General features: G+C 35.4%; 1 protein-coding gene across 7 annotated transcripts in view; it reads left to right on the top strand.

Annotated features, from left to right (window-relative positions):
• The window catches only part of LOC119840926 (splicing factor 3B subunit 1), a 40,362-nt gene that overhangs the window by 15,844 nt on the left and 11,664 nt on the right, over positions 1–12,854 (top strand). For 2 of the 7 annotated variants that reach the window (XM_038367709.2, XM_043505524.1), the window contains exons 4-12: positions 251–365; positions 2,213–2,292; positions 8,302–8,469; positions 8,687–8,921; positions 10,156–10,368; positions 10,735–10,856; positions 11,671–11,868; positions 11,970–12,071; positions 12,577–12,756. In XM_038367709.2, coding sequence (XP_038223637.1) covers positions 251–365; positions 2,213–2,292; positions 8,302–8,469; positions 8,687–8,921; positions 10,156–10,368; positions 10,735–10,856; positions 11,671–11,868; positions 11,970–12,071; positions 12,577–12,756 — 1,413 coding nt within the window. Of the gene's footprint in view, positions 1–250; positions 366–433; positions 2,293–6,685; positions 6,756–8,301; positions 8,470–8,686; positions 8,922–10,155; positions 10,369–10,734; positions 10,857–11,670; positions 11,869–11,969; positions 12,072–12,576; positions 12,757–12,854 lie in introns of those variants that run through there. The other 5 variants (XM_043505522.1, XM_038367713.2, XM_043505525.1 and 2 more) reach the window with 5 other exon arrangements.

Below are 12,854 nucleotides of genomic sequence, written 5' to 3'. Positions count from 1 at the left end.
TGTGGTTTAGTCAGATGTGCCTGCTGGACAGAAATTTACTGGTGGCAATCATTTTTTCCAGTTGTAAAGGGTTATTTCCTCACAGTTTACTGTTCCTATGTTTTATAATTTGAGACTGTAAAATAAATCCTAACCTATGTGACGATACTGGAAACCCACATGGGTTTACCTTTCTGCCACACAGCAGATATCTTTCATCCTTCTATTTTATATAGTGGGCTAACAATCAAATATTCTTTACTTTTTTAAGTATGATCCCTTTGCTGAACATCGTCCACAGAAGATTGCAGATCGAGAAGATGAATACAAAAAGCACAGGCGGATGATGATCATTTCTCCTGAGCGCCTTGATCCTTTTGCAGATGGTAATTGGTTTCACTTTTTTATAGGTCTTATCAAGTTTGTTGTCTTAAATTTGTCTTTAGCCCTTTGATTTCTTTTGGCATGCTTATGAACTTAGTTTTGTTTTAAACATCCCCTTTTTTATATAGATTTTATAGATTTGGTTGAAATCGTAGATGTCATATTTTTCATCTTTATAACACAAGTTTTCTTTCCAGGTAGAAGGACAAGAAAATAATGAGCCATTGCCATAGAAACACAAAGGGTTAAAGGTTTCTCTTTTCATTTTGTTTTGGGTTGTGTACTGTACTTTGAACAACTTATGTATTTTGTGCTCCAAATAAATTTACTTTGAGTACATGGAAGTTTTCATTCCAAATCATAGTTTTACAGGATTATTGCTTTTGAAATGCTAATTCTCAAAATAGAGCACATAATTCTTACCATCTTATGTTAATGCAGGTAGTATAGCTGAGTGAAACAAAAAGCATATAAAGAGACTTTGATACTTTTAATAGTGCAAGTCTGTTCTGCTAATTTTAGTATGCAAGTCAGCACAAGGGGCATAATGGGCCTGATGGAAGCTTTCCTCAGGTGAGTGAGTTTCACAAGTGAAAATAAGGCGCCTGTTTGCTTAAAATTAGAATCTGTTGCAGGTTACAAATTAGAATTTCAGCCTGCATGAATTAATAGGGATATTAATTATTTTACTTGCTTAATTGTAATAATTGATATAAACATGTTTTGTCAGAATTCACAGGCCCATACTAACTGTCCTTAATTTCTTTCCTACAGCAGTACTGCTATATGCCAGTCCTGTCTGCATTCTTAAGGGTGCAGTTCAACACATCCTGTGTAAATTATGGTGAAAAAGTATTCCAAAGGAAAGTCCTATCAAAGCTAGTGTCAGAATGACACTGCCAATTGGGCAATGATCTTCAGTATAGAAAATGTTTTAAGAATTTTATTTTTCCTAAATTGTAATGCTATACTGCTTGTATAGCAAATCTGCACATTATTTTAGAATAGTGTGTCCATGATAAGTCTCATTTTTATATACTTGGGCTTCCGTAAAGTATTTAAAAGTTAAAATAAAAACTCAAGATACACAGAATAAAACATGGTATGCAAAAATCTTTTTGCCTGTGAGTATCATCATGGTGGTAAATGTACTGTATATTACAATCAACTCCCAATTGTAATTGTACCTTCAGAAGAAAAGAGGGTCAAATAGTATAATTTCATTTTTTTTATAATATAAAAAATGAAGCCCTTCTACAATATGACACCTCAAAATAAAGAACTAGAGGGGTTTTTTGTCCAAATTTGTCAAATGTATAAACTGGTCTTTATGCTAAAACATTTTGAATCATTATCTAGGTATACAGTAGTTATAGTCAGATAACAAGTAGGATTTAACAGCTTACACAAGGTAATGTTTTGAATATAAATATCTTTCCAAAGTGTTACTAATGGTAAAGAGATAATTTTCTAGGCTTCTATTCTGCTGCTTGAAGTCAGAACTGCTGATGGACACAAAGGCACGAAAGTGTACGTATTCCGGATTAGCAACCCAGGAACCCATCACTTCTGAAGACGCTTAACTGTGTTATCATTTTATCATTTTTTTATCTGCTTTAAAATATTTGTTTTAAACTGCAGTAGTTATGTTTGTGTTCAAACAGGTTAAATTGATCAACAAACTGAATAAACGTAAGATGCGTGTAATTTTTAAAAAAATTCAATCAAAAAAGTAAAATTAAGTGATTATGGAATAATATAATATTAGAGCAGGACAATGAAAAAAGTAGATTTTTTTGATTATCCTGTACTTATTGTATTCCTGTCCTGTTGCTGTTCTCTTCTGCAGGAGGGAAGACCCCTGATCCTAAAATGAATGCCAGAACATATATGGATGTTATGCGTGAACAGCATTTAACAAAAGAAGAGGTCTGTTATCTTTTTGATCTGAGCTTAATGCTTTATTTGTTTTGTCTTGGATTTCTAAAGGAACGCGGGCCTTAGTTTCTCTTTTGAAATCCAGTCTTCATGGGTAAATAGTTATTACTTGTTTAAATAACACATTTGTTTGAAAGCTTATCTACTCGGGTTCAAAATAACAGCTAAGATAACCATGGAGGAGGAAAATCTTTTTGTTGTTGTTGTTCCTTTAATACACACAAAGTAAATTACTTCCTGTTCAGTCAGCTTTGTTGTTCCTCCTGTATAGTCACCTTCCCATGTTGATCTTTCATGCAGCATAGGCGGGAGAGAAATTTTTAAAAAGTGATTGTAAAACCCCAAAACAATTGCTAGAGGAGTCTGATGACAGGTGTCATATCTGAACATTTATTTAAAAAAAATTACTAGAGAATTCAAGTTGATTGTGTTTCTTTAAATTTGGCCTAAAATTTAAATTTGTTTTTAAAAGAAAAATAAAGTCTTTTAGAAGACTTTGAAATGGTTCTCCAAGCTGTATTTTAATAGATTCCAAATAGATTTTTAAATACATTTTTTTTGCTGCAGTATTAGAACACACATGTTGGGGTGGCTTCTGAGACCTTATACGTTCAGTAGCCTCCAATACTCCAAACTCATCTGAGGTTTCTTTATTGGCATGCAGTCAAACTACACTTGAGCTGATCAGGCTTAAGCATAGGGGGTGGGTACCAGGCATACCACACACCCAGAGTTAGAGCAAACCTTTTCCTTTAAATACGCTTACATAAGATACTGTGTTTATTACTATATATTGCATCATACATTTTGGGATTAGCTTGGTTACCTTGTAGGCACCAGTCCCTGTACAGCATGCTCTGTCCATCTTATATTTACTGATTTTCCTTGGTGCTGCATTTGTTTCTGCTCTCAAAGTACACAGCCATCTGAAAAAGAAAAGATCCTACTGTGGATCCTCTTAGGAGCCATTGTAGTACTTTAATTAAGTAGTATGTCTTCTTTCATAATTTAACTTGCACTTTTTATTTGCTATAACATTTTTAGCTATATTAATTTAATTATATATTATATTAGTGTATATTGAGTATACTAATTTAATATTTATATGAAATGGAACAGTTTTGTGTTTACAGAGTGTTCATGTACCCATATTGTTTTTACTAGGGCTGTCAAGTGATTAAAAAAAGTAATCTTGATTAATCATGTGATTAAAAAATTAATTCCTATTAATTGCGCTATTAAACAATAATATAATATCATTTATTTAAATATTTTTGGATGTTTTCTACATTTTCAAATATCATGATATGTTACAATATAGAATACGAAGTGTACAGTGTTCAGTTTATATTTTTGATTACAAATATTTGCACTGTAAAAAAACAATAAATTTTCGATTCCCCATTACAAATACTATCGTACTATCTCTTTATCATGAAAGTTGAATTTACAAATGTAGATTTGTTTTTTTTAAAAAACAAAAAAAAAACCTGCATTCAAAAACAAAATAATGTAAAACTTTAGAAACTACAAGTCCACTCAGTCCTACTTCTTATTCAGCCAATCTCTCAGACAAACAAGTCTGTTTACATTTGTTGAAGATAATGCTGCCCACTTCTCACTTTCAGATGACATTGTAAACAAGAACAGGCATTCACATGGCACTGTTGTAGCCTCCGTCATAAGATATTTACTTGCCAAATGCCCTAAAGCCAGGAGTCCCCAACGTGGTGCCTGTGGGCACCATGGCACCCGCTGGGGCAGTTTTGTGTGCCTGCAGGATACCCCGCCACCGAAATGCCACCAAGAAGCCTAGCCATTTCCCGGCGGCATTTTGGCGGTGGTGGGGTGTCCAGCACCCGCCACAGTCTTGTGGGAATAGCAATATGTTATTCCCACAAAAAAGGTTGGGGACTATTGTCCTAAAGATTCATCTGTCCCTTCATGCTTCAACCACCATTCCAGGGAACATGCGTCCATGCTGATGATGGGTTCTGCTCGATAACAATACAAAGCAGTGTGGACCAATGCATGTTCGTTTTCATCATCTGAGTCAGATGCCACCAACAGAAGGTTGATTTTCTTTTTTGGTGGTTCAGGTTCTGTAATTTACACATCTGAGTGTTGCTCTTTTACAGCTTCTGAAAGCACGTTCCATGTCTTGTCCCTCTCAGATTTTGGAAGACACTTCAGATTCTTAAACCTTGGGTGGAGTGCTGTAGCTATCTTTAGGAATCTCAAATTGGTACCTTCTTTGCGTTGGTCAAATCTGCAATGAAAATGTTCTTAAAACAAATAACGTGCTGGGTCATCATCGGAGACTGCTATAACATGAAATATATGTCAGAATGTGGGTAAAACCAAGTAGGAGACATACAGTTCTCTCCCAAAAAGTTCAGTCACAAATTTAATTAACGCAGTATTTTTTAATTAACATAATCATCATGGAAGCATGTCTTCTGGAATGGTGGTAAAAGCATGAAAGGGCATATGAATGTTTAGCATATCTGGCATGTAAATACTTTGCAAAGCTGGTTACGATAGTGCCATGCGAACGCCTGTTCTCGCTTTCAGGTAACATTGTAAATAAGAAGCAGGCAGTATTATGTCCTGTAAATGTAAACAAACTTGATTGGCTGAACAAGAAGTAGGACTAAGTAGATTTGTAGGCTCTAAAGTTTTACATTATTTTGTTTTTGAGTGCAGTTATGTACAAATCTACATTTTTGTAAGTTGCACTTTCACGATAAAGAGATTGCACTACAGTACTTATGAGGTGAATTAAAAATACTATTTCTTTTACCATTTTGAGAGTGCAAATATTCATAATCAAAAAATATAAATGAGCACTGTACACTTTGTATTCTGTATTGTAAATGAAATCAATATATTTTAAAAATTAAAAAAAATCCAAAAATATTTAATAAATTTCACTTGGTATTCTATTACTTAACAGTGCGATTAAAACTGCACTTTTTTATCACAATTAATTTTTTTGAGTTAATTGCGTGAGTTAACTGCAATTAATCGACAGCCTTAGTTTTTAGTGCCGTTTTCACTCCCTTATTTTCCTTGTGTGTCAGCTATCTGAGGCTTTAATAAGCTGACTGTTGCACTTAAATTTTTTCTTTCTCTGACAGGCAGTCAATTTTATTAGATTTTTTTTAAACAATCTGTTGTTTGAGCTAATTAATGCCCCTTGCATTGCCCTTATTTATTTTTCTACATAGTAAAATCCAGATCACATCCCCACTGGCATATTCAGAAGTAATCAAAAACCCTATTTCCTTTTTAGTGGTTTTGACCAAATCATCCATAATCCAGTTATTCAAATCAGATTGTCACTCTGCTTGCAGCAGCCGGCACAATTATTTACAGACTCTGTTCATTGGAAGGGCCCATTTCCTTCAGAATAGTTGTGAAATCTTCTTGGGGGAAAATTGCATGTAGTGCTGGTAGTTGTCACCACCTGACCTCCCATTTGTATAATTAATTTGATTACTAAGGATTTTACTAGGTGTGATTGCACGAGTTATACTGCCATAACTGTTTTCATTATCAAACCATCCATTCTCTTCTTTAACCCTTCAGCATCCTCTTCAACACTTTCACTGTAACATTTCACAACCCCAACTGTTTAATTCCCTCTGAACTCTTCAGTGTTCATTTGTGCAAAAGCTCCTTTTAACTCCTCATTCTCTTCACTTAAATAACTTATCTCCCAAAGGGACACATTTTTCAGGCAAATTCTTTTGGTGGCTCTAAACTTTTATCTTTTGTGGGTTTTTGCTCTTACTTCTTAACTTAGTATACTTTGCCTGCAAAAGCTGTACTCGCTAAATGCAGTCTTAGACAGACAGCTGCTTTTTTACTTTGGATTCATGCAAATAGGTAACAGGCATTGTGTTCTCCTTGACCTTTCAGGAATCTTTTTTATTTAGTTTTTCTTCTCTACAACTTTTATTTATTCTTTATGCTTTATACATTCATCCCTGAAGGTGACACATTTTGTTTAAGTTTTAGCCATCAGAAACAATCCTTGAGAAACTGCTGTCTTGATTTGGGCTTTCTTTGCTTTAGGGGGAAAGAAATAGGTATTTATTTTTTGCATGGTTGCCAAAGTGTCCTATTTTTTTTTTTTTTTTTAAAATTTCGGTGGCATTCTATAGACTTCTGGTATGATTTACCAAGCATTCGTTTTTTATGTACCTCTTTTTTCCCTGCTCTCTGGAGTTCCTTTTTCACCTGATCCCACTGTCCCCTTAATAATTCTCTGGAGAGTCCCTGTGGTCTGCCCTTAGAATTAACCTACTTCTCCAATGTGGTGTGAAGTTCTTCATATTAAACCCTTAATTCCTTCCAATGCCATTTTCCTTAATGCTAGGTTGCGACCCTCACACTAAGGGGTGTATATGTTACCTGCTCCAGACAAACGGATCCGAGTTGCTGCACCAGTAAGTAGTGGTAGCCTCTGAGACCTTATCCACTCAGGAGTATGTTGGGATGGCTTCTGAGACATTATCCACTCAGCCTTGGAGACCTTATCCACTTGATTCCCAAGACCTCAACTTGACTCAGAACTTATCAATGAGTTTTCTTTATTGCATATAATCAAACTACACTTGAGTTGAACACGCAGAAGCATAGGGCCTGGATATAGTGCATACTGCATATCTAAAGTTACAGAGCAAAACTCTTCCTTTGTATATATTTATACATTATATTGCATTTACTATACATTGCATTACACGTTTTGAGATTGGCTTGGTTACTTTGTAGGAACCAGTTCCTGTACAGCATGTTCTGTCCATGCACTGTTCATGTATGACTTACTTTTACTTCATGTTACGTTCCCAACTTACCTTAGCTATTGTTATCTTGTCCATTGTAAATGTTGTCTGGGTGTATCTTAGGTGGTACAGCCTTTCTGTTTCCAGCCTACTGATCCATTTACCTCCCTAATCCCGTCTCTCAAGAGATGAAGTCTCACTTACGTCAAACCAGGCCTACAGCATTTTGCAGTATTAAGAACTCTGGTGTGAAACGGACATTTATTTTTGGTCAAAGATGAGAAAAATGTAAAAAGTGTAAATGTTTAAAAGTTGATATTTAAAACTTTCTTTTTTAATAACCAAAATAATGGTGCAAATTGCGTGTGTAAGTACACACACACACGCCCCTTGGCTTCAATGGAATTATGCTGATTTACCCCACTTGAGGATCTGGCCCATGTTTTTTATGTTGTCATGTTAATATTTATGTACATACTGATAAGTTAAAATAAAGAGTTCCATATGAATTATATATCCAATTTGTCTAAAGCAATCTTAACATTTAATTAAGATCAGACATAGGTAACTCAAACCTAAATTATTAGCTTCAAATATTACATGCTGTGATATAATTCATTTAAAAATATTTTTAAAATAATACTTTTCTAAGCACTTGGGTAAAGAAGTTGTTTGGTTGAGGCAAATGTGTAGTAAAGTTTTTAAATGTACATTGTCTTACTGATCACATATTAAAAAGTATTCTGTAATTAGTCACTTTTAAAATAAAATTTGATTTAACTTTCCATTTGTAATACATCTAGAACCTTTTAGAGAGACAGTGGTAAGACACGTTTGGCCTAAAATACTGGTTTTGTAAAAATCTTATACCAATATAGGTGTTTCTCTGAAACCTTTAAAAACAATCCAGTGAAAACTTTTTAAAAAATAAATATTCTACTGCAGAATGCTGAACCCAAACATTGCAGCGTTGTGCTAGTGTAGGGGAACTTGAAATTAAAATTGACTAGAAATTGATTATAAACAGTATCAAAATTTCATTGTCTAAGCTGAGAAAAATGCAAAAGGAAACAGCATGGAAGTAAATTTGACTAGTCTGTCTCTGTTTTAGTAACCTACAATATTACCCTAAAGAAACTTGTTTTGAGAATTATTTTTAACATCAGAGTGCCCTTCTAAGGAATAAATTCTCTATTTTTTTTTTTAACAGAGGGAAATTAGGCAACAACTAGCAGAAAAAGCTAAAGCTGGGGAACTTAAAGTCGTCAATGGCGCCTCCTCTCAGCCACCTTCAAAACGCAAACGGCGTTGGGATCAAACAGCTGACCAGACTCCTGGTACTACTCCAAAAAAGCTATCCAGTTGGGATCAAGCAGAGGTAATTATCCCTTTATTGGTTCACCTCTGTGTTGTAAAAGCTGTCAATGTTCCCAGCAAGTCTTTAGAGTTCTGCAGAAGCTCTTAACTTCTATAGATGTCTCTCAGACTGCACTTTTATTATACTAAATAGAAATTAAGTACCTACCTTTTACTGTACAAAATAAAGTCAAAGGTAGCTGAGGAGTTTTAACAGCTTGTGCTTTCGTCTTGGTTAGACCCCTGGACATACTCCTTCTTTGAGGTGGGATGAAACTCCTGGCCGTGCAAAGGGTAGTGAGACTCCTGGAGCAACCCCAGGCTCAAAAATATGGGATCCTACTCCCAGTCATACACCAGCAGGAGCTGCAACCCCTGGACGGGATACACCTGGTCATGCAACTCCAGGCCATGGAGGCGCAACTTCCAGTGCACGTAAAAATCGATGGGATGAGACCCCCAAAACAGAAAGAGGTATTTCTGAAATTACTAGAATTGATAGAAAGGTCCGGATGGGTAATGGGATAAGAACTTTTCACTTCAGGCTGTCAGTATGAAAGCAAGTCAGGCCAGAAGTAGGGGAAAAAGTTATTGCTCTTTGATATCCAGTGGCTGATGTCTTTTTCAGTTGGGGTGCTAATAGGCAGAGTTCTATCACAAAAATTTCGCCCCTTATGGTTTTAGTAAAGGAAACTAAGGCTATGCAGTATGCGCACTGCATCAGCATGGCTGTGGTGTCATAGCTATGCCACTGTAACCTTATAGTGTAAATGCAGAAAGCAGAAGGAGTTTTGGTGTCACTGTAAGAACTTGGTCTCATGGAGCGACAGCAGCTACGTTGACAGAAGCATTTTTCTGTCAACCTAGCTGCATTTACATGGGGGAATCAGGTCAGCATAGTTACAGTGGTATGGATTTTTCATACCACTAAGTGCCAAAACTGTGTTGACCTGTGTTTAAATGTACACCAGAGCTTAAGAGTCTTTTTAGTAGTGATACTGCACTACCCGCTGCAGTGGCCCTTGAAGATGAGGGTTTTGAAGCATGCTGACAGTACAGAGAAGGTCATATTATATTGTCTTTTATTGATTGATATATAGAAAATGTTGCTTATACTGTCAATTAGGCGTGTTTCATAAGATTTATGCATTTATACCCCTGTTTGCTTTGACCAATTTTATTCACCTGTTAGACTCTTGAAAAAATCTTTGTCATACGTTAAATTGTTAAAGTATTTTAACAAAGCAAGTATAGGAGTGTTTAATCTAATATATAAAATATTCAAGTTCTTTCAAATATGTTGCAATGATATCTAGTATTGATTGCTCAGATGAAACCAAAGAATACAGAAAAGACACTCTCTTTTCCTCCCTAAGATTAAATTATTGTATACATTCATTATATTGATGGTAGACTTTAATATTAAGAATGAGGGAAGTTTTTGATTACCTGTATGGTATCTTTGCTTATCTGATCTACCAGTGGTGGAACTTGATGTTTCTGTTAGTATGTTGTTATGGGCAAGGAGGTGAAAGAGTGGAATGGAATAGTGTAAGGGAGATCAGATCTTGATATTGTAGTAATGCTTCCCTTTTAGAATGTTTGTTTGTTTTCGTTTTTTTTCACTTTCAGAAACTTTAGGATTTTGCTTGTAAGATCTGACTTGCAGCCATCATAATCTGAAAAAATTGGTCTTTTATTTTTATAGATACACCGGGACATGGCAGTGGATGGGCTGAGACTCCTCGTACAGATCGAGGTGGTGATTCAGTTGGTGAAACCCCAACTCCTGGAGCAAGTAAAAGAAAGTCACGTTGGGATGAAACACCTGCTAGCCAAATGGGTGGTAGTACTCCCGTTTTGACACCTGGCAAAACACCAATTGGTACACCAGCCATGAACATGGCAACCCCTACGCCAGGTAAGATTAATCCATTAACTAAGGCTTATGTTTTCTATCACTTCATATCAAAATGTAAAAATAATGTAGATTTATGTAGGCATCCCTATTCTACTTTTTGACTATGGAAACCCAACTTTGTATTCTGAATGTCTGTAGCAATTTAATTCTGGCAGGGAACACAGCAATGTAACCTCAAAGTCTGCTGTGAATGTTTGTTGAATTGATAGGCAAGAATTGTTAGTTTCCTGAAAGTTCTAACTCAAGAGATTGGAATTCTGAGGCCAGTTCTGTATTCAAGTGCTGAATATGTCTTAATTCCAAACAATGTTAAAGAAGCTACCCTTGCAGATAAAAATTAAAATACTTTCTTTTCTGTAAATGTAGGTCATATAATGAGCATGACTCCTGAACAGCTGCAGGCATGGCGCTGGGAAAGAGAAATAGATGAGAGAAACCGGCCACTATCTGATGAAGAACTGGATGCCATGTTCCCAGAGGGGTATAAGGTAGTTGATCTGAATATATCTAAGCAGTCTATCGCTATATATGCTGTAACATACTGGTAATACATTTTCCACTCAGAATATGGATTTTAACAATAAAATAAATGTTATGATTTGAATGTTTCATACTAAATACAGATGAATTCATGCTAACATTGGTTAATTTAGTTACTGGTATTTTATAAATATCCATTAGAAGGGGAACACTTAAGAGTTAAATGAAAAGGAGGGCAGTTTTTCTTCTGCTTCACCTTAGCGAGCTCTTGCTGATTTTCAGAAGGAGTTCTGTATGTGGAATGGCTGCAGAACTGGCGCCCGTGGCATGGTAATACATATCAGACAGAGATTGAAAACTGTCAGTAAGACAGTATTAACATGCTACATTTAAAGAAAACCACCCACTTATTTTAATATTCATATCAAACACTTCATAGAGACACTTAAAGGCTAATATTTCATCTCTGCTCATGAGAACTTTACAGTAGTACTTATGAATGTTAGGACTCCTCTTGACATCGTTCCTGTACCAACAGCATGTACGCAGTTTCAAAGAATTTATAAGATCACAGTTACTTAATTTACAACAATACAAAGATAGACTCTAAAACATATGCCGGAAGACTGTCACAAATCAATAGAATAAACAGTTAACGTGACAGTTACTTGTATCGGTCATTCCCTGTTCTGAGGCTGTTGTGACTATCAGGTAATGTTATTTTTAACATTCTGCTTTGCAGTCTGAAAATACTTTTTAGATTTTAGTGTTCAGATGTCTACCTTATTTCAGTGCATTATTTTTATCTTCATTTCGCTTCAGGTTCTTCCCCCTCCAGCTGGTTATGTGCCTATTCGTACTCCAGCTCGCAAACTTACAGCAACTCCCACACCATTGGGTGGTATGACTGGATTCCACATGCAAACAGAAGATAGGACCATGAAGAGCGTTAATGACCAACCATCTGGAAATCTTCCATTCCTAAAACCAGATGATATTCAATACTTTGATAAACTACTGGTAAATGAGATTTTATTGATACTGATTTAATGTCTCCTTATATGGGGCTGGAGATGGTAGAAAAGCTGTGTATTAATTAATATATTTGTAATTATTTATAGGTTGATGTTGATGAATCAACACTTAGTCCAGAAGAGCAGAAAGAAAGAAAAATAATGAAATTGCTCTTGAAAATAAAGAATGGTACACCTCCAATGAGAAAAGTAAGATATTCCTCTGATATGGACATATCACTCTCATTTTCAGATACCATAATTTCCTTCCCATTTATTTTAGGATCCAGTTTCAGCTCTTTTTTCCCTAAATCTGCCCATGGGCTTGCTCCAAGCTGCTTCTAAAAGACTTCTATTTGTCTGTCATTTTTTCCTTCTTCTCATCTAACTCTTGCTTTCTCTCTGTATTGTTTTTCCCTTATTTATGCCTCTTAATTTTTCCCCCTCTCTAAATTATGTATTGGTCACAACTGTATTAAATAATTCAGTAAATGATCATGTGTATAAAGCATATTGTGACACATTTATATGAAGGATGTTATATTTTATTGTATCTTAAGATCATTGTTCCAAATGCATTTCTGTCAACAGCATGCATAAATCATTTGAAATCAGTAGAATTGCACTTGATTATGGCTTGATTTTACTCATTACATAGAGGTGTTGTTTTGGTTTCATTCTGTGGGGTTTAATTCAGAGGGGTTTCTTTTTTTAGGCTGCTTTGCGCCAGATTACCGATAAAGCTCGTGAATTTGGAGCTGGTCCACTGTTTAATCAGATTCTACCTCTGCTGATGTCACCAACACTTGAAGATCAAGAACGTCACTTGCTTGTCAAAGTTATTGATAGAATCTTGTACAAACTGGATGATTTGGTCCGACCATATGTACACAAGGTCTGTTTCACTGAAATTTACTTAAATATGTAATATTTGTTTTATGAATGCAGTCTGCACTCTTTACTGAGTGCATTATAACAGTTACTTTTCTGTGG

The sequence above is a fragment of the Dermochelys coriacea genome, chromosome 11 (assembly GCF_009764565.3).
Source record: "Dermochelys coriacea isolate rDerCor1 chromosome 11, rDerCor1.pri.v4, whole genome shotgun sequence".
NCBI lineage: Eukaryota > Metazoa > Chordata > Testudines > Dermochelyidae > Dermochelys > Dermochelys coriacea.
Note: the sequence above shows the minus strand (reverse complement) of the source record. Positions and strands in the feature narration are given on the sequence as shown.